We start from the raw sequence: 23,007 nt of genomic DNA, 5'->3' as shown, positions 1-23,007 counted from the left end.
TGGATTCATGACAGAGATTTAGCTAACTAACTGTCTTGCATCAATAAAATAAATAGCGTCATTAAAACATACATTTTTATATATACATCTTTATCACCATTATTCAGAAGAGATTATGTGCCAAAAATGTGCAATGAATTTTCTCAACGTGACAAACCTGGCAGTATTTTACAAACAGTTATAGTATCATTGCCATACGTTCACGTTGGGAAGTTGTTTCTGAAGTTTGACGTGGGCTGGTTGTGGTTTGAGGTTAGTGGTTTTTGATGTAGAAATTGTCATTCACCACTTGGCAGAGCATTGCAACTGACAAGGACAAAATTAGTTTGCAAAATGGAAAATGAACTCTCACAGCTGTCTGTAGGAGACTGAACCTCCTACGTTCCATTTCTCCAGGGTTTGCTGGCAAGAGCTGTGGGGAGGTCTGGCGGGGCTGAGAAGCAGGGCGGGCTCGGATGTGAAGTCATTCAGTAGAGTGAATTCCCCTCTGTCCTTGGGGAAACGATTTCAGGGGTCATGCTTTAGAAAATCCCCTTTCCCACATGAACTTTTGGTTTTGAATCACGGATCTGGTTTTCAGCCTACTCATTGCCAGACTCTATATAATATCGATACATTTATGAGAAGCATGGCAGGCTTGCACGGTTCACTGCCGGGATCTTCAGCTTTGGTTTTAAACAATTCCAAGTTCATTAGAGTCCCCTTGAAGGGCAGTTCAATCTCACCTTTCTATGTGCTGCCTCATGGTTCTGGTTAACCATCCCCAGCTACACAGCACCACAGGAGTTTGGACTCTTGTCACAGTGACCCTGTGCATTCTCTATGCTTACAGCTCCACTGAAAAGGGATAGTAAATGAAGCTCTACTTTGGGGCAAGCAGAAGGCAAAGTAAGGTATCCAAAAGGAAAGTGAAACCATATCATTGACAATTCACCAACACAGAGCAGTGTTTTTATACATTATTACAGTGTCCTTAGAGTTCATCCAATTTCTGGAAAATTTAGATGAATGTATCCATATTTTTCTGTCAAAATTTAATTAATTTATTTGACAGGTAGAGTGAGATAGACAAACAGATGAAAGAGACATCTCTCATATGTTGATTTGTTTCCCAAATGCCTGTAACAGCCAGGGCTGAGACAAACCAATGCCAGGAGTCACTGGCAGGGACCTGAGTAGTTGAAATGTATGCAGTCACAGTAAGTTGTTATCAGGGTGGAACTGAGGCTTGAATCCAGGAACTTGGACACAGGATGAAGGTGCCCTGAGGTTCCTGGTTTTGTTTCCTTTTCATATTCTTTTGCTTGCTTTCTCTTTTGGAATATCTCTTATTTTTAAAGTTTATTTATTTATTTGAAAGGCAGTTACACATAGAGCAATCTTCCATCCTAAGAACTCCAGCACCTGTCTGTTGCCTTCCCAAGCGTATTAGCAGGAAGATGGATCAGAAGTGGAGTAACCAGGACATCAACTGTTGCTTCAGCATGGGATAACAGCATCTCAGGGCAGCAGTTCAACACACTATTGCACAATTCAAGTCACCCAAATAATATATTTTGATCATTTTGTAAAATGGAGAACAATCAGTTCACCCAATGGTGTCTTATTGGTAGAAATGTGGGGTAGTGAGACTAGCACTTGTGGGCACAGAGAGTAAAGCCATTGGTTCGAGTCTCAGCAACTCTACTTTCAATCCAGCTTCCTGGTAATGGGTCTGTGGATACAGCAGAGGATGGCCTAAGTGCTTAGACCCCTGGACTGACAAAGCAGACACAAAAGAAGTTTCTATTTGCTGGCTCCCGGCTTTGGTTTGGCTGAGCTCCGGCCATTGTGGCCATTAAGTGGATGAAAGAGCTCTATTTCTCTTCTTCTCTCTCTGTAAATAAATTAGTGATAAGTTCATAAATTTAACCAACATTTTAGAAAATTTTTCTAATTTGTAATTAGGATCAAAGGACCCTTTTTGTAATATCTCAAATGTGTTGCTGCCATTGCATTTTTATTTTCAAAGTGTTAACCTGCCTTATCCCATGTATTTTTCTGGAGCTCTGGTGCAATTCTACACTTTCATTTTACCTCCGATGGCTGGGTTTTGTCCCAGGAGATCTAGGTTTAATTGGTATGCCCTGGGCATCCGGGCATCAGGTCTTTGAGAAACCCTAGGTGACTATAATGTGAGACCAAGTTGGAGAACCTTTGTCCCACAAAAATTTACTGGTTTAAAGAGGTCAATATGGTTGTTAAATCAAGTCAAGATTTCTAATCAGCTTATTGACTTCTGCGATGTATTTTACCACCTCTATCCCTCTTAAAAAGGTACTACGGATGGACTGGCATTGTGGCACACTGGATTAAACTACTGCCCGTGATGCTGGCATTCTATATGGGCACTGCTTCATGTCTCATCTGCTTCACTTTCAATCTAGTTCCTTGCTAATATGCCTGGGAAACAACGGAAGACGGCCCATGGGCCCCTGTGATCATGTAGCAGGCCTGGGTGGAGTTCCTGGCTTCCAGGTTAGGTGTGGTCCAGCCCCGGTTGTTTCAGCTATTTGGAGGGAGAAAACCAGCAGGTGGAAGATATCTTTCTCCATCACTCTGCTTCCAAATAAATAAAAATAAACTTTAAAAATAATATATTATTACCTATTCCATTGTAAGCTATATTTGCCTAACTCATACGGTTCTTCACCTGATGAGTGATACACTGAGTAACTGGAACTAAAACAACTGCTGTTGGTATTTTGCAATACCATGAAAGAAAGTAGTTATAATGCTGGGCAAGGCCATGGAGTTGAGAATGTGCCATTATCTACCTGAATCTGTTGCCCACAGACAGGATGAGCACTTTCCTCATCAGTTTAAGTCACACATGTACCAACTCTGGTCACAACCTGTAATTCCCCAGAACATAGCAATCTCCATCAGATATTTGTGAAATGCTTATCATGACCTTTCAGGCCCCTGAAATAGATGTTTGCCTGTTATGCTCTTGACATGTGGAGGGGTCTACCCTATTTAGCGCATTTTACAGATGGGAAACAGGTTTGGACAAGAGAAGTGATTTTTCCAAGGTCATGGGTGGGGGAGGCTGAGCTGCCTCCAGGATTCTCTGTTCTCCTGGGCACACAGCCACAAAATGATGGGGTCTTGGGCCCAGCGCGATAGTGTAGTAGCTAAAATCCTCGCCTTGAATGTGCCAGGATCCCATATGGGCACCGGTTCTAATCCCGGCAGCTCCACTTCCCATCCAGCTCCCTGCCTGTGACCTGGGAGGGTGGTAGAGGATGGCTCAAAGCCTTGGGACCCTGCACCCACATGGGAGACCCAGAAGAGGCTCCTGGCTTTGGATTGGTTCAGCTCCGGTGATTGCGGCTGCTTGGGGAGTGAACCATCGAACGGAGGATCTTCCTCTCTGTCTCTTTTCCTCTCTGTATATCTGCCTTGCCAATAAAAATAAAATAAAAAATTTTTAAAGTTACAGGGTCTTTTTAAAATCCGATTCTTGGGAACCTGCCACTGGGAGTTCCAAGGACCTTTGCAACATTCCATCAGAAATCAAGGACACAGAGGAACACAGCAAGGCTCCTGGCCAGAGTGAAAAATCAATGAAAGCTTAAAGGGGTCTCCTTCAGGGGGGACTAATACAAGAGACTTTCACTGATTTGGTTTTGGATTCCATGGCTCTTGTGCTCTATCTGTTGTTTCCTAAGAGAGGCTTTCTCCGCACCAAGTGTGTGGGTTGAAAGGTCGTTGTGTCAGCAACAGAGAAAATTAGAACTAAGGAGAACACAGGAAGAGCTTTCTGAGGACTTCCTTAGGGTTCACTTAACTATTATTACCTTTCTCCCCCTCAGGGAGTGTCCTTTGTACAGATCAGATACAATTCCATTGCCAAATGCAAAATGTCTTGTTTAATGGATACCCTTTTTCATTCCTAACTTATTTATTTTGATTGCTTGGGCGTCCATGTGTTCTTGATCATGTGATTTCAATAAATCCGAAACATTTGTTGTGAAACCTCATTTTTTTATTTATTATTTTGGGACACAGAAAATAAGCAGTCTTCTAATTGAGTTATTGCACACATATAATTTTAAAAATAGAGCCACCACTTTATACCTCAAGTTTTAAGAGGCTGTTACTAAAACCCTCTTTGCATTCCCAGAGAAGGTAACAACCCTTTGTAATTGTTTAAAGGGTATTTATCTTGCATTTTAGATATCTGGGATGATTACTCAAATGTTATCCTTGCTCTTACGAAATGTTTTTAGAGAATCAGAGAGGAGGGAAGTCGAGGCTCCAGAGGGAACCGAAGAACTAATTACCAGCAGCAGAGGTGGGACCATGTGCAGCCATGTGCAGTGAGCTGGGGAAGTTAGAAAGCTGTGGTGGAGAGTGCAGGTGTTGTCCTAGGAAGGTGAGCAACTTTGCTGTTTTATGGGAACAGCCGGAAGGCTGTGTAAGTTTTGCTTATTTACTGCCTTGAGTTGGAATATTGCCAATGTAAGGTCATTTCGTTTGGAATCAGGGTAAATGACTTTGCTGCTTTCAGTGGCATGCCAGACTTCTGCCAAACTTGGCTTATTCACAGTGTTTACCTCTAGCAAATGTCCACACGCTGCTGCAGCCCAGTCGGCTGTGTCTCCCCTTCTATCCTCTCCTCGGCAGAGCTCTTGACACCTGCTCTAGAAGCCTTCGGGGGCATCTTCTGCTGGCTGGGGCAGCCTCTCTCACAGCCCTTGCCTGGTGCTGTTAGAGGGCGGGTCTGGCAGGCAGTGGTCCTCTGTGTTTGTAAAACTCTAACAGCCATTTGTCATCGATGAATTTCTGTCCTTGAGGACTCTTTAAGGGCCTCCAAAAGACACGTTTCAAATTCAGATTTTCCAGTTTATTTCATGTGGTTTCCCTGTTTTGTTCCTTCCAGGCCTAACATGCAATTTGATAAGTTATGGACCATGGGCTTTTAATTAGCTAAGTCAGAACCAATTGCTGCCACTAAGAGAGCCTACAGCTGGCTTATGCCATGGGAAGAAAAATGCCATGTTCTAGGTATTTTAGTTTGGAAAGGTTGTCAATTTGTAACAACTGCCAGTATAACAATTCTGATTTCCACATTGAGCCTTCTTAAAACAGCCACAATGCATTCATTTATGCCCAGAGGAGAACTGTGGCAGTGTGGTGTAGCACTTTAAGGCATCTGGACTTGGAGTGAGCATGTCTGGCTGCAAACACCGGCTTAACGGCAAGCTTGATTACTTTGGGCAAATCCCTCCTCTTAGCCCTGGTTTCCTCATCTATAAATTGAGTAACATAATATCCCACTTGCCTATCAAGTAGGCTTCTCATCAAACTCAAGAGGCTTTCTTAGCCCTTCCCATCTCACAGAAGAGCATAACTTTGGATCAAAAAGCTTGGGATAAATGTGAAAGTTGCTGAGGCTGGAAGAAACCATTCCTGCTTGCCTGCTCTGCTCCACCCCCCAGCCCTCTCTATCTTAGGAGTGGAGGTGGGGATTAGGATTTTGTACATCCATACACCAACTCGAAAGCTCTTCAACATGAAAGGACTTAAAACTTGACTGAATCTCTCATTCATAGTCAGATGAAAGTACTTGAAAAGTTCATGGGAATAGGATTAAAACTTAAATTTATTTTAGTGCAAAAGATTTGAAACCTATTCAAAGGTCAGTCTTCAAAGAGTTTGTGGAATAGACATTTTATGAAAAGAATAAGCATGGATTTAAGAATATTTTTGCACCCAAATGAACTTATTTTCTCAACATATGTGCATATGTATGTATGTGTGTACATATGTATTTTATTTCAAAGGCAGAGAGGCCTGGGTGTCTCACACAGCGTCTTAACCACTGCTGCAAATGCCTGCTCCTACACTTTATGACAAAGTTTTGAGGTTATCTCATAGACTTCTGCTTTATATACGTATAAAGCCTCCCAAGGGAGTGTGGAGAATCCTGTTCTGATGTGTAAAGTTCTAGAAACCTCACCTGCAGCTATCAAGCAGAACACAGCAAGATTCCAAGTGAGCTCCTGTCACCTCATGTGTTGTCATGTTTGTGTCAAAAGTTACTATGGGAAAAAAAAAGCTATCTAACCACCAGCTCAGGTGACAATTCAGAGAAGTGCAACATTTTGTTGCCATCAATTTTCAGCCAGATCTTTCGGCACAAAAATGGGAGGCCAGCAGAATTTTTATCAATTTAAATTTATGCAAGGTGCTTCAAGTAATACTGACACACTCCAGAATCCAAGTGTCCCATCAGTATGAGCTGTCATTGTTGTTAATAAAAAGAAAAAAAGAAAACAAAAAAACACCCTTTTCAATCAGTTGCAGAGGGTCAAAAAACAAAACAAACAAAAACGGCTCTGTAGAATTTGTTGGTAACTGGAAAAAAAGGACTCACACCCTTCAACTCAAAGAGCAACCACAGAAGCAAGAGCTTCTGCGAGCTTTTACAAATGCAGAGGCTCAACCTCACTGCATCCGCTGCATCCAAATGTGTGTTTTATTAAAGCCTCTGGGCTACTGGGGAGCAGACACAAGCCTGAGAGATGTTGCTGTGGAGTACTTCAAGGTGTCGGATACTCCTACTTTTGGCAAAAGGACTAACTCAGAAAATCTTGTTCTGTCTTATCATTGGCTATTTAGCCCTGGTTTGGACTACAGAAAGTAGGCTTTGAGACAGGAACAGTGACCACGTGCGCCTCTCCACTTGTAAGGCAGCCCTAAGGGAATGAGCAAAACACTGAGCCCAAGCCCTTGTTGAACAAATCTAAGGTCTGGCATATTTGGGAGAGAACAAACCCAAACACAATTCTTTCAAAGGAAGATGGCATCATTAGGAAATCTGGAAGCAGTTTTGTAAAGATCAGGAATGACTCGAGGGAAGGAAAGAAGTCACTTACGTTAACCCAGGGATGCTCAAGCACTTGCACAGCTGAAAATCGCTGATCAACATCAACCAACAGCATCATGGTGATGAGCTCCTGTAAGGGGATATTCAATTCCAGTTAATTAACTTTTCACGTGAAAATCTGTGCATTTGTAAACACAATTCTCTTTCAGTTTGGAAAAGCTGTAAATCTTAGCCAAATCAACTTACCCATAGCTACCTGAGTAGTGCCTTTGAAAGTTAAAGGAAAGCTGAACAAGTGGAATTAAAAATACACTGCTTATGGTTGACAGAATAGATAAGATGATATTACTATTGAAATCAATCTCATAATACATGCTTACAGTAGAAAAGAAATTACTCAAAGTTAAAGAATTAATACTAGATTCTTTGTCTAGGATGTTACACTTTAAAGACAAATTTCTTCATTAGTTTAGCATAGATGTCATATGTTAGAAACATTTTAATTAAATTTGCATGTTGGCAGCTGAAAATAAAAATGGGTTCTCTACACCCCCTAATTTCCAGATGTCATATTTATCCTTGAAAGAAGTGAATGAGAAAAGAAGCAAAAATGCCAATTGCTAGGTGATAAAATAGGAATAACTATTTCTTATTAGTTAAACATTCTAAGGAAATAGGTATAAAAAAATACTTCAAGTAATTCCAGACTAATCCAAAGGAGACACAGTTGAACAAAGTAGGAGGTTTGGGGTGCTGATCTCAGTGCAGTTGGAAAAAATTTTTATATGGTTCTCTCTCTCTCTCTTTTTTTTTTTTTACTTTTTATTTTGAATTCAAGAAGTAGAAAATGAGACAGAGTCTCAACAGAGCACAAGACATTTCCCATTTACTGATTCGCTCCCCAAATGCCTGCAGTGGCTGGAGACAGAATGGAATCGAAACCAAATTCTATCCAAGTCTCCACTGTGGGTGGCAGAAACCTAGTTGCTGAGTTAGCACTCCCCCCCCCCCCAAACCGCCATCCCAGAGTCCACATTAGTAGGAAACTAGGATTGGACGTAGGGCTGGGATTCAAATCCAAGCACTCGGATAGGGAAAGCAGACACCTTAACTGTTAGCCCAAATGTCTGCCCTAGTAATATAACTTCTGACATCCCCTAAAACTTAATTAATAATAGCCCTCAGATGGCATGAAACCTTCATAAGAATACATAGTCAATCATACCTATGTTGTATGTATTATGCATGATAAAAATATTAAGAAATTGCAAGAGTTCGCTCTTTCCTGTAATATATAATTTGGTGGAGAGAGCTGTACTACTCCCGTGAAGATGAATGCCCTGGTGTTATAAGCAACACAGGAGCTTGCCACAATAGCAACAGGAAGCGGTGACAAAAAGGCAATAGCAGTATGCGCTACACTTAATTTATGCAGTTAAGATTTAATATTGCAGCTTTACATTTGCTTACATTTCTCTTGATTGCCATCTACAATGTGTAAGTGCTTATGTTCTTAAGTTTCTGTAAATGTTAACTTTTATCATTCATGTATATATTTTATGTTAATAAATGTTAAACTGCATTATTACCTAATAATACTTTGTGCATTCGTAACATACATAATTTAATGTGTCTTAATATTTTCTTGATATGTGAGCTATTCATTTTGGCAAAAATTAAAAAAACAAACAAAAAAATCAACCCCACATGTAGCTTCCAACTTGTGTTGCCCAAGAACTTCCAAGAGGTAAGGGGCTCTGAATAGTACTGAATATTCCCTGTGAACACAGCTTGATTTGAGGCACAAATTTGGTCCTTGTGACAGGCTTGCCATCCAATTTTCACTTTAAATTAGAAGTTCCCACCAAAACAATAAGTTTAGATACGGTCATTTCATTCCTTACATATACACAGGGTATAGCAAAAGAAAAGACATACATACTAGGAAATCAAAAGATAATTATTACTCAAAATCAAGCTTTCGACAATTGAAGCTAGTGCTTGGAGAGAAAATGTAAGTTTAAATGAGATCAATGAAAAGATTTCTAAAATCACAATAGAAGATTTTTCTGCTTTCTTAGAGATTGGCCTGTTATTATTATTATTTTTTTAAAGATTTATTATTGGAAAGCTGGATATACAGAGAGGAGGAGAGATAGAGAGGAAGATCTTCCATCCAATGTTTCACTCCCCAAGTGAGCCGCAACGGGCTGGTGCGCCGATCCAATGCCGGGAACCAGGAACCTCTTCCAGGTCTCCCACGTGGGTGCAGGGTCCCAAAGCTTTGGGCCGTCCTCGACTGCTTTCCCAGGCCACAAGCAGGGAGCTGGATGGGAAGTGGAGCTGCTGGGATCAGAACCGGCGACCATATGGGATCCCGGGGCTTTCAAGGCGAGGACTTTAGTCGCTAGGCCACGCCGCCGGGCCCAAATGTTATTATTTTTAATGTAGCAAAATAAATATTACCACTTTAAACACTTTTTATGTGTATAAATCAATGGCATTCAGTTAGTCAACCATCATATTATGCTTAAATCATAATTTCTCTATAAAATCACTTTTGCCTGAACTTTTTTTCATTTTGATCAATTAATTGACCAATTCACTTATTCCTACATTTATTTATTCAATATATATTGAGTACTTATTATGTGTTGGCCATTACTTAGGCACTGATGATACAGCAATGAATAAAATAGAAAAAAATCCTTGCCCACATAAAATTTACATTCTAGTAGGGAGAATGCAGAAAAAAAAAGCATAAGACCTATCCATTGATATGTTTCTATCTAGATGTAAATAGATACAGCTATGTCATTAGCGGGTATACCAGATGGACTCGGGGAGGCCAGCAAAGCAGAAAAGGAGGATAGGTCAGGTCAAGTGGGGCTTAAGAGCTACAGCTGGAAACAAGATATCCGGAACGTCTTCACTGAAAAAATGACACGGAATCAAGGTCTGAAAAGAAGAAACAATACGCCGTGCCAAAATCTGCGGTAGACTTAAGGCTGTCCAAGGTGGGCCCAGAAAGTGGCTGGAGCAGCGCGAGTGCAGTGACAGGATGAGTTGAAGCTAGTGAGGTGAAGACTCTTGGTAAGCACATGTTGAGACAGTTCTGAGGCAGACGTGATGAAAATCTCAGAAAATCTAGTAAGTGCAACTTAACTGTATATAGAAATCATATAAATGATATTCTTTTCTTTGTACACAACAATTTGGAATTATTCATTCCACCAAGACACACAGGTTGCATGGAAGAAGTTACTACCGGAAACATACCTTTGCCGAATCAGAAACATTATCCCAGTATGGAGAAGGAAAGTCCACTTGCCCCATCAAAATCTGATCAAAAAGCACCTCTTGGTCATCACCACTTCTGTTCAGATGAAGGACAACAAGAACACAGCACAAAAATGTCAACTCAGGGTATGTCTCTTCATGTTTATGCATTAGAGCCCTTCCTTCCCCCATAAATATGTAAAATGTGCATTTTGAAAGCAATTGAAAATGTCAATATGGAACTGTTTTGGTGAATTAGGAAAGAATGAGTTTTTAAACAACAGGAAGAAGATTTATGGAAGCAGATAAATTAGCATGCATACCATGGTAAACATGACAGACATTGCAAGTAAAGTTCTCATTATGTTTTTTTCCCCCCTGCTTCAGGCTCCTTTGTGCAAAAGGGCAAACGGATCATTCAGAGCATGTAGCTATGCTTTGTTGGTGCTGTATAAAAGATTGCTGTCCATACCCACGGAATGGAGGGAAACCGCACAGCAGGATGTACGTGATGACACCAGCTGCCCAGATGTCCACCTTGAGGCCGTATCTGGAAAAAACAGTGATGTCAGAGTTAGCAAAGTCAGGTCAGGACAAACGAGGGGACATGATGAAACCGATGGTTCTTCTTCAGCAAACTAAAAACAAAGAAATCAATTTCAAAAATACTTAATAGCGTATACTACACTAATCCACCAGCTACACGGTGCTTAAGCATATAATAATGATAACAAATGTTTTCAAAAGCTACATGAATAAAAATTAATGCATATCTGGGCCAATATCCAAATATCAGAAAGCAAAGGTTTGCAGCAAAAAGATTTCTTGTAGTGATATAGTTTTGAGGAACATTGAGACTACTGACTCTAATTTTAGACATGATAGTTATCTGAAGAACATTTTCCAGTTTATATTATATTATTTGGCTTTCCCAACAACTCTGTAGGTTGGACAGGACAAGTATTAACTATTTTATTGAAAAGAAAATTCAGCTTCATAAGGGAGCATACCTTTGCTCACGCTATACAGGCTGTGAGTGACAGAGCTGGTGCTCCAATCAGTGTTTTCAGGAGCCCAGCTGCCTCCTCTCCTGTAAACATCCCAGTTGCCCAGCAGCCATCAGTATACACCCCCATGGGAAATATGGCTGTCTCCTGGCAGCTCTGTGTAAGGAAGGTCAGGGTAACAATACTGGCTCCCTGTTGCTCAGATTGGATGAATTATAAAGAGCCTCACTCCCTCACTTCTTCCCAGAAAGATTTCTTACTGGGCTTCCATTCTTATTTGTGTACTTCTGCCCTTTACACCACTGTTACCAGCAGAAGCTCCATTCCTGACCAGTCACAATGGATGGTCCTATCTACATCTCTGCACCTGAGTTGAAACTGCTAATAAGTAGCAAAAATAGGACTGCCTCCTCTGGCTGCTCTTTCCTCCCCATTTTGTCTGTTGAAGGACAGAAACAGAGAGACCTGTCTATGGCTCTTGGTAAGAGCCTCTTTCCCTGAAAGAGGCTTCATTCTTATTATTTAATTTAATTTTACTTGAAAGCAGATGTTTTATCTGCTGATTTACTCTCCCAAAGCCTGCAACAGCCACGGTTGGGCCAGGCCAAAATTAGAAATCTGGATCTGATTCTGGGTCTCCCAACAATTTGAGCTATCACCATTGCCTCCCAGGATGCACATCATCACGAAGTTGGAGTTGGGAGTGGACTTGAGACTGGGACCCAGATATTTCGCAAGAATGCAGTTTTCTCATTGTCCAAACCACTGCACTGAAGGCTCACCTTTGAAACAGCCTTTTACTCAAGCTGAAACTGAGTTAAATCCTGACTCAGACACTGCTACTTAGTCATGTGTTTACATGAAACTTAACCCATCGGCTTAAAAGTATTCATTTATTCATATCCAAAATGGGAACAGTCCCATTGACTGGCAGAGTATAAATTAAGGTCAGCAAGTTTAAGGCCAGATGTAAATAAGGCATCCCTGACTTTTCACTTCTCTCGGCTTTCTAGGACAGAGATTTTCCTTCACCTGACTTTGCACAAGGAAACCAATAAATTCCTATTGGCTTTGTGGATTTCCAAGAGGGCCAGAATGGGACAGGGATGGGGAAAGGGTAGCTGAGAGAACAACCACTGGAGATTGTAATCAACGCTCGAGGTAGCATCTGTTTCTTTTAGCACCACAAGTGAGTTAATTACCACTGCTGTGGGTTTCTCTGTTAGTTTGAACATTTTTTACTCTGAGGTTAATAACTTCTGTCCTCGCTTTAACAAAGGACAAATGGAAGCTTTAAACAAGATTACAGTAATTGGCAACTTGATTGGGGAAAATGGAGAAAATCGCTCCCACTATAAAAGTTGGAGGAAAAAAAGTGCAAGAAACCTGATAGCTAATTCAGTCTGGGTGGGAAAGAGCCGTGATGTTTCCTATTCTCCAAGCAACCATGTTCTTTTGCTAGCATAGCCCTGAAACACGAAGGCATTTACCCAGTCTCTGCGATGATTTCTGGAGCCACATATGTTGGGGTGCCACAGACTGTGTACAATGGGCCGTCGACAATAGTTGCCAGTCCAAAGTCACCCAGCTTCAGGGATTTGCTGCCGTCTTGGTGCTCATACACCTGAAACCAAAACATAAGCACGTCGCTTTAAATCCAACAGCTCAAAAGCCATTTCTTAGAGAAAGGAGGAAACTGTGGTTTAAATTCAATATATTTAACTTTAAAAAAAAATTGGGCCAGTATTCATGGATATATAGCAAGGACATCTTTCTTTCTTTAGATTGCAGTAAAATTGGAAACACTGCAAGCAACTGGCAAATTCATTAAATACATTCCAGAACACTCCTACCAGGGAATGTTGTGTGACCATTAAAATGCTGATATAGGCTTATTTTAACTAAAATGTATTGTGTTTGGAAAGTGAGAATGGTGGATTTTAGACTTCCTTGTGTAACATGTTTGTTAAAGACAAAAAAAATAGGTGCAAAGAAAGTCTAAAAGGTCAGTTTGAGTATACCTATATCTGGGTATTAGAATTAGGGGAGACCACTTTTTTTCCTGCTACTTATCTGCATTGGATGTTTTCTACAATTCAAATGTATTTGCATATAAAATGATGAATAGAAAGTTTCCAGTGTAGTATCTCCAATTTATGAAAACAATTACCTTTTCCGTTCAACGTAGGAGCTTTAAAAATGAAGTTCTTTTAGCAGCTGAACATAAAAACCCATCCACACACGTATTAAAATACTTTATTTTCAGTGCCCTACATTTCCAGCAAGATCTATTTACATTTTATTAATAATTGAAAGGGATATTAACATTTCATTTCACCTGTGGCAATTTGGAATGATTTACCAGGTGCAGAGTCAGCATTCTGTTCAGGTTTCCTTATTAAGGCAGTGAAAGTTTCCAGTCTTTCCCCCAACAAATCAAGAAAGAGATACATGTGACTCCAGGCAAGTAGTGGTGGGAGCCCTTTTAATTCTAGCCCATGATCGGAACAAATGGATATGCTCTAAGATCATCCCAAGCAACTTCTTTTATTTCAAGGAAAAGATCAAAACACATTCACAATTCTGATTCAATACCCCCTGTTGGAATCAGTATGACCAAGAAAAGGAAACTACAATCAAAGGCTAGTATTTCCAACAAGGGCAATTTTTAGCAGGAGACGCCTCAAGGAAACAGCCAAGTTTTACTTGTACATCAAAATAATTCATCCAGCAAGTCAAGGCTTGCATGCTCTTCTGTTATCACTCTCTGATCATCTGTTACTTGCTGTGGCAGTTTGAACCTCTTGCACAGCAAGACACATCTCCACACATCAGGAGCCCTGCTACCGTTCACATGCCACGTCTGCCTTTCTTTGGAAAAAGTAGATTAACTTTGCATTCCACTGCCGCATAAAATGCAGATGTTTGGCCAGCCAAGCTGAAATGTCAGCAATGACTCTTTGGATCCAACTGTTATTGGCAGAGGCTGGCTGTCAGGTCCTCCTCCCTGGAGAGACAGTCTTTGCTGGATGGAAACTACTCTTTTATGTCTTCTCCATTCTTAAAACATCCTAGGACTCTGGGTCACGATTAAGTTTAGGCTGTCCCATAGCAGGTATCCCAAAGACTTGGCGGGGTCAGCTGCACTTTGCCACGTGTCCTTCACAGATGTGGGTTTGTCCAGATGTCACCTGGGGGTACACACATCCTTCCTTGTCAGTGTGGCAGCTGTCTGGCTCTGGTCACCATTCATCGGTGCTGGTTAGGGACTTTGAGACTTCGGAGCTATGAAACACGCTCTTGCTCCTGACTTGCATGTTCTCAGGCAAAAGCAATCTGTAAAGGGTAGTGTGACCGCATCACCCATTCTGGCTCATCTGAACAACAAGCAAATGTTTTTCATAAAAAGAATCTGAGATTGAAAACATCTTAGAGAGCATCTATTTTCCAATAAAGCAAAATTTTTTACTTCCTTACTTCAATTTTGATCCCAGTAACCATCCTAAAATGCAATATAATCTGCTTTGATGTTCTGCTAAATCCAAGCACTCATGGTGTGCACTTTGTCAAGGCTGTGCATATTTGGATTTATTCATTATTTATGCAGGGATTTTGTGATATAGATACTATGTTAAAAAAACATTCAAATATCTGACAAAAGCAGATGTTGGCAGATGTGGCTATAGGCATCATTTCTGGTCCAAATGTGACCAGGTAATTCTCTACCATGAAGTAAAGGTTTTATTTTGGAACATCTGTATTTTAATAGAAATTTCATCTAAAAACAGTGATACAGCAATCATTTTAATATGAGGGCTCTTCAAAAATAGCATAGAAAAATACATACTATGCAAAATCCATGCATGGATTTTACTTTTTATTTATTCCAAAAATAAACTTGTCTTTTAATTTTCCTTAAACTTTTTGAAGTGCAAGCAAATGAGAAATATAGTTCAAAGCATTAATTACTAAGAAAGTACTAAATTTGATCAAGAGTTCTAAAAGTAATTACACAGCAAAACCATCTAAATATACATCAACTTAGCTATTTTATTTAAAGTTCCTTTTATCTCTCTTTAATTACTTGTACAATGTTTCCTCTCCTCTCTTTTTGTGCTTTGAAAGAAAACTGGATAAAATTTTCATGAATATAAAAAGGTTCATGATGCTTAGGAAACAAAAAGAGCTTAGAGACAAAGGCCTTGTTCACGTAATTAAAAACACACCTGGACACAAGTATATTAGAAACACTCCAACAAAATGTTTTTGCAGGTGAGTTAATGTCCAGACTTCTAGTTCAGAATTCTGTTTTACTGTCAGGCGGGGCACGTAACAAAGTTGTACAGGCTTTTTCTGTCAACACTTCAGGAGAAGGATAAATGGCTTTTCGCCCAAAATTTCTTCTTCATCAACCAGACAGCCCTTTGCTAAGTGGTATAATGAGTCACTTCACAAACAGGCTCACAATGAGCACATGTTGTAACCTGCGCTGGAGGCTCACCCTTCCTTCTTAATAAGCCAAGTGGAGAGGGGCATACTTGTTGTCATTTTAAACTGTAATTCAAACTTGGTATAAAATATCAGATTAGGTGCTAGCGCTTGGCCTAATGGTTAAGATGCCAGTTAAGATTCCTCCATCCCGTATCAGATCAAGCATCTGAGTTCAATACCAGGCTTCAGTTTCCTCATGAAAACAGTGGACAGCAGTGGTGCTGGCTCCGGGAACCAGCTTCCCGCAACCCACATGGGAGGCTTGGATTGAGTTCCTGGCTCCTCATTTTGACCCTCACCAGGCAGTAGTTGTCATGGGTATTTGGGGGAGTGAACCAGAAAATTGAATCTCTTTATAGTTGTCTGTACGCCCCTCTCTCAAATACCTAAGAAATAAAAAAAAAAATCAGATTGCCAAATGCATCTGTTTCAAACATGCACCTTCACAAGCATACACACACACAAATCTTTGTAAAATCCCAAGTGGCAGCTATAAATTCACCTTGCACTAAGTTTTTAATGAAAAGTCAGGAATCAGGGTTTGGTGTGACAAATCAACTGGCTAATCTTCCACCTCCAAGTGCTCGGATCCCACGTAGGTGCCAGTTCATGTCCCTAATGCTCCATTTTTCATGCAGCTCCCTGCTTGTGACCCGGGAAAACAGAGGATGGCCCAGGTCCTTGTGACCCTGCACCTATGTGGGGACCTGGCTCCTGGGTTTGGATCAGCTCAGCTCTGGCCATTGTGGCCATCCGGGGAGTGAACCAGTGGATGGAAGCTCCTTCTCTGTCTTCCATTTTCTCTGTAAATCTGCCTTTTCAATAAAAATAATTAAAATTTTAAAAGAAAATTTTAAGGAATCAGAAAATCCTATTCACAAGTATCCATTCAAACTGTCCAATCTTTGATTTACACTGCCTTTGGAGTTGAATCTGACTCTGCATTCCATGTGTCCCCTCACCCTGAATGTTCTTCAGAAACGACGCTAGGATGCCAGCGACAGCTGAGAAGGCCTGATCCAGAAAGTGGGTTCTAGTGCATGAAGAACTTTCTGCTCCAACTGTATTTTAAAGGGTCTATAAAACATGACCCGCATGTGATGTGGGAGTCCATTAATTGTCAGTCAAGGAGTATTCACCACATGAGATATAATCTAAAGTTCATTCCAGGCCCCTTATATACAATAGATGTTCCCCCATGTTTTAAACACCAAGGAGCTATTAAAGAGACGGGGATTAGTGCAAATTACCCAGTATGTAGTGCTTTCACTGTTTTAACTAAGCAATAAAACTGTGTAATTGTACAACACTAATTGAATGCAGCCACACATAATTGTGGGCTGCCATATGTATCCCATTAATATAAAGACTGTCAGTATTTTGTAAGTTGCTCTTGTGATCCCCCCAGATGGCTACAGTCAGAGAAGTTGTTCTCTAGGGTTTATTATATGGCTATAAAGATATCCCACGATTTGACAGACTAAATGTGTTAAATTGCAACAATTATGATAAAGGTTCCAATTAAAAGCTGAAGTCAGGTCCTACTGAGAAAAAGGAGCCAATAGTATGAAAGGTAAGGTATGTAGGTTTTGGGCACACAGAATTTTTCTTTTGGGATCTTTTTCATTTATTTTCAGTTTTTCCACTAGCCATAACTTAGTGAACAGTAGATGTGGGTGCCTATGCCTAATTTCCCTTGGATGAGAAACTGAGACCAATTGGAAGAGGGAATGGACAAAATAAAACATTCACTATATAGTCATAAACTACAGCCGGTGGGCATAAAATCGGATGAAAATTCACAGATAACCTGAACCCAGTCAAATGGTGTCTGAGATTCCTATAACAGAGAACAAAAACTGATGTGTTGGAACAAACATAATTCTCAATGTTGCTACGAGTTCCAGGATAACCTTGCTGAAACCTCGGCTAATGAATCATTAGTAACCACTAAAATAGTTTTCACAGAAGAGCTCAACAAGCAGTAAAATTATTTCACCAAGTAGAATTGAACAAAAGTGGCATGAAATCGACAAAGCCATAGAAAAAGCTCAATTTATTTTTTAACATATATGAGATCCCTTTAAAAAGACACTGATTTTCCTCCAGCCATGGTCTGTGGCCTCTATGGTGCTGTCTATGGAAAATGGATTAAATATAAACCTCTAATCCTTAAGATGTGAAGTACAACAGCATTCAGGCAGGGTGTTATTTTGAAACATGTACTTTATGACCCATACACTTTGGAATTAGAGTTCTTGGAAAAAAAACAAACAAATTTATAGCCGGATGTAAAATATTTACAAAATCAAAAGTTAAAATAACTTAGTAAGAACAATAAAAGTTGAATAAAAGCAAGACAGAAATGAGTCAGAAGAGACAGTCATGTTCAAGAAAAAACAAAGAGAATTTTTTCAAGTATTACAATGGAGCTATCTGGGAAGATGGAGCAGTGAGTGGAAACTACAAGGAAATCTGATTCCTCTCAATTGAACATAGTCATGAAACTATCTAAAAAGGGGTGCCAGGCATCTGCAAAAACATACATGAAACCCACTCACTGGTGATTCTGTCAAGAACTACAGCCTAGATTCCCACCCTTCTACCCCAAATGGTGGAACTCTGAGACATTGTAATTTTCAAACATTTTATTACATTTGTTACTAAATTAATATCCAATATGTCTCTGTAGGAAACCTAGGAAAAACATCATTAGAGAGGAGACGAAATTAGACTCATGCATAATCTGGATACCCAGAAATAACCATTTTGAACATTTTGGAATATGGATTTTCACAACTGTCTCTCCCTTTTCTACTCTTCCTTTTTCCACTGGATAATATCTCCTGGATGCTTTCTCAAGTGAATACCATGCATTGCCAATGACTGTTGGATATTCTTTCACATGAATGTGCCAAAATAAATAATCCTCCAAGCTCTCACTGCCATGCTTCTAGTTTATATGCTATGCCAGGCATCTGAATGAAGACTTCACACTCATACACAGATACATACATAAACACACACACATATACACACTCAGATAAACACATGCATTCACACACACACATACATGATTTTTCCCCTTTAGGTTACATTTGTAGAAGCAGAGTTACTTGATCACAGGGTGCGTGCACCACTGAAGGATTTGGTTATACGCCATTGAATTGTCTTTCAGAAAGGTTCTATCAAGTTATTCTTCTACCAGCACATAGGAGATAATTGATATGCTCCTAATTTTGACAGTTCTATTGTTATTTGTAGCCTCATAAAATTTGGTGATGCCATGTTATTTTAAAAGAAAAAGGATTTTAGTACTCAGGCCCCTGGTGCCAGAAGAGGTCATTAGTGGAGTAGACACTGACCCGCCAAGGCGATATACACTTTTCCTAACCAGTCCCACTTCCTGTTGCACTCACAGGCACTTGAAGAAGATTCCTCAGTCAATGCTTACTACCAAAATGGACATATTATTTTACTAAATAATGTTTTGGGAATACATATACTTCTCTTTCTCCTCAATCTTCAATCAAATTGCAGATTGAACTGCAGCAGAGTTCTCTCCGCCCACACCGCCCTGCCCCAAACACCCATGAATAGGATCACTCAATTTCTGCTTGGACACTTATAATGACTACAAATTACTTGTGAGAACAGTCATTTTAAACAGATGGACTTACTAGAAAAATTTTTCTTTTCTTAATCTCAAATCTCTGACCCATTAATGTCCTCTCCATAGTTTTAGTTTTGCATTTTCACATGTGGTACAAAATGTGTTCTCTTTTTCCATTTGGCATCCTTTTTTGTATCTGATGTGGCTACTAGGCTCCACATGGCACCTCGCTTTCCTGGCTAGCTCTAAATCCCCAATCTTGATGTGTTCAACTCATTACCTGAAAGGATAATACAAAATAAGCAAGGCCAAGGATGCTTTTGTATACTCTTTAAGCAAACAAAATCTAAGGGCATGTGAATATTACTAATGGCCACGTCAAGATGAATCTCAAACTGAATTTACAGCCAACTAAGAGCCTTCTGATCTGCAAGCAGTCCAACTTCCTCATTATTCTTTTCTGTAATCCTCAACAAAACAACTCTTAGGAACTATTTAGTCCATGGAGATTTGTGTTTATCTCTTGATAAATTTCCATCTTACAGATTTTGAAGCACTACAAACCTTAGGATGTCAAGCCTGGCATCTAGTGTAATCCATTCATTTCAAGCCACTGCTAGCACTTATTAGGTCAGGGCAAGTGACAGAATCATGAATGATTACTGGCTCCTTTCCCTTGCATAATCCCCAATCCAACATTCAACACACTCTGGTTACTCGAATTCCTGAATTCCAACTCCCATACCTATAGATTCCTTATCCAACATTCAACCAACCATGGATCGAAATATTTAAAAATTGTACTTCAATATTTTAAAAATGTATTTCTATGGAAACATTCCCTAAACAATATGGTAAACACCCATTTATGTATCAATTATATTGTTTTGTGTATTGAAAATCATCTGGAGATGATTTAAAGTATACAGGAAGATATGAACAGGTTATAGGAAAGAATTATATTATTTTACATTAAATCATATTATATTACATTCTATTATAATAATTATTATTATATATACAAAGAATTGAGCAGCCACAGCTTTTGGTATCTGCAGGATGGTTCTGGAACAATCTCCTTTATGTGCCAAAGAACAACTGGTTGCCCACCCAAGTGTATTTTTGTGTATATTTACACTCTGAGTATCTACTTCAGCTGCCAACGTGGTTTGGTAGTTCATGACCCAACACTTACTTGGGGATTAAGAAATGTGGGATTACAGCAGAAAGAAATGCATTCCTTTGTGAGCTCAGTGTTGTCTTGACTTGGAAAGGAAAGCATCAGAAACGGCCTTGGTCATCACTGCATGGGTGAAACAGGAATGCTGATTGTTGGGTAGCACTCCTTGAGTGAGACTGAAGGTCACAGAGGTCATTTGACAGGTAACTAGTAGCAGACAGGAACCCCTGGGCAAGGCTTTCTAACAGAGAATTTTGAGCACGAGAAACAAAGTCTCTGGCAAGCTTTCCTTAGAAGAATATTGGGGAATTTTTTGGCAAGGAAAGGGATTGTTAAATATAAAGTTTTATATCTGAAGAAAATGGCTGTTTTCCTTTTGGAAATCTAATAAAAACCAATGATATCAATACATTTTTGCCATTTAAGATTTCAATTTTTAAAGGAGTATCATTTGCCTTTAGGATTTTAAAAATGCCCCAGCTCTTTGCCAAGAAACATAAGCTAGTACTACTGATTCTTGTGCCTAAGGGGACACACGCTTGCCATCTAGTGGTGATTCTTGTACAATGATGACATTAAATCAGTTTTTGTTTCACAAAGTTGCTTTAGGCATAAACTTTCACGGTGTACACATACACACACACACACTCACACACACACACAAGTCCAATGCATCGCTGACTCCCATTGAGTGGGCAGAGAAAGCATTGCTCTTTTCTCTGCTCAGGAGAGTTCAGATTGCGGCCACTGAGTCCCCCTGTAATATAGATGGGCAGGGAAATGGCTTGAGTTTGCCTTCCACATTGTGAGGAAGCATCGTGTTCACTCACTTGTTCATCTCACCCACAACTATGAAGCTCCACGTCTAACCAAAAGGGAAACAAACAGCCACATGGAATCAGTGCCATGATTAACTTGGAAAGTAATGCTGCCATAATAAACTCATAAGTGATGTACTTATTGGATAGGTTCCTCATTTTCATCTAAAGATGACCAGAAAAATCACTATAAGTCAAATCATATTTTCTCATTAAATTATTTTGACTTCAGCAAACATACAGAGTTGAATGTCTAACTATATTTTCATATTATCCTATAAGAATTATACATAAGAATGTTAAAATTTCTTTGTCACAATTACACTGCATCCTATAGGCAAGTTAGATGCTTATTAAAAATAAAATCTTTGCTATTTATTCAAACACTTAACTCACAAATAACTTGTTAGCAATTTAAAGGCAGATTTTTTTGAGGTCTCCTGATAAAACAGACAAGCAAAACGTTTACCGAGGCTTTTTTATTTATGTGGTAAATTTCCCAGTGGTAAGCAAATGGACAAAAAATTGGTGTATAAACTTTATCATGGCATTTTCTGGGCCTCTTCCATAGCTCTACATTTTGTCCAATTTAGCAAATTCAGACATGATTCATAGTAAAATTTTTAAAGTAATACAAAAAATGAAAAATGATTTTGGCTGCATAAAATGTTATTACGAAGCAGTTTTATTTTTAGGTTGAATTTAATTCATAGTAACAAATAATGGAAATGAAAAGAATGGGAACTAGTGGTTATGTGTTACCTCTTTATCTTCATAACATCTCCTTAGCAGGAGGTTTGAAGGAATTAAATAACTTGTTCAAGGTCACAGCAGCCCATGGAAGAATAAAGCACTTGGTTTTGAACTTATGTCCCTCTGCCCATATATCATCTCCCATGATGTTCTGCCTTATGTGCATAAGATGCTCAACAGAATGTGAACTTAGAAGTCTCACATGCAAATAGTGACTTCATCACTTTATGTAAACTTAATTTCTTTTATTCTACTTTTTCTCTTAGAATGGATTGATACTGGCAAAATTCACCAGTGCCTGCCCTCTAGGGTAAGAATTTACTGTAATGAAAAATGGAAACACTTTAGTTTCCCATACAGATATTTTAAGCCTATATTAATCTGCAACAGTTAATGCATCTCAGATTTTTAAATTAGAAAGAAAGGGACATGGAGAGAACTTTCCCTTTTCCTGTAATTTAAAGCAAGATAGATTCAGATGATTACAGCAGTTAAAAGGTATCCTGAAAATGGTAACTTTTGTGAAAGTACACGGCGATGTAATCGTTTATGGCATTTCCAGAAATAAAGTTCTGGGTGAAACGAATGAACAATAGGTACATAAAACTGAACTGAAGGGAAAATGGGGAGGGGAGATGAAACTTTAATTTTCAATTACTGACGTTTTTTGGAGCTTAGCAAAGTTTTTAAACAAAGGCCCAGTTGTGAGGCTGCTCCCAGGAGACAGTCCTACATAATTCAGGACACAGAATAATGAATGCAGACAGAGAGAAAATTGGCGCAGTTGAGGGAGGCAACTGTGCAGAAGAGAATGTTTAGGCTACTGCAGAAATGTGGAATTTGAGGTGCAATTAAATCAGAGCTCTGTCATTTGACCTCAGCTGCCTTCATTAGTCAGTGACCACAAGATTACCAACATTACTGCAATTAACTAATTGTGTGTGTATTTATTTCTTAAATGCCTGCTTTTCCTGCTTCAAGCTCAGCTC

At 39.5% G+C, this 23,007-nt stretch overlaps 1 protein-coding gene across 3 annotated transcripts in view; it reads right to left on the bottom strand.

Annotated features, from left to right (window-relative positions):
- DCLK1 (doublecortin like kinase 1) overlaps positions 1-23,007 on the bottom strand; it is a 341,441-nt gene that overhangs the window by 25,952 nt on the left and 292,482 nt on the right. For all 3 annotated transcript variants that reach the window (XM_004577534.2, XM_004577533.3, XM_004577536.2), the window contains 4 exons: positions 12,654-12,787; positions 10,629-10,706; positions 10,157-10,253; positions 6,927-7,007 (listed from right to left, as the gene is read on the bottom strand). In XM_004577534.2, coding sequence (XP_004577591.1) covers positions 6,927-7,007; positions 10,157-10,253; positions 10,629-10,706; positions 12,654-12,787 — 390 coding nt within the window. The remainder of the gene's footprint in view (positions 1-6,926; positions 7,008-10,156; positions 10,254-10,628; positions 10,707-12,653; positions 12,788-23,007) is intronic.

This window comes from Ochotona princeps, chromosome 12 (assembly GCF_030435755.1).
Source record: "Ochotona princeps isolate mOchPri1 chromosome 12, mOchPri1.hap1, whole genome shotgun sequence".
Taxonomy (NCBI): Eukaryota; Metazoa; Chordata; class Mammalia; order Lagomorpha; family Ochotonidae; genus Ochotona; species Ochotona princeps.
Note: the sequence above shows the minus strand (reverse complement) of the source record. Positions and strands in the feature narration are given on the sequence as shown.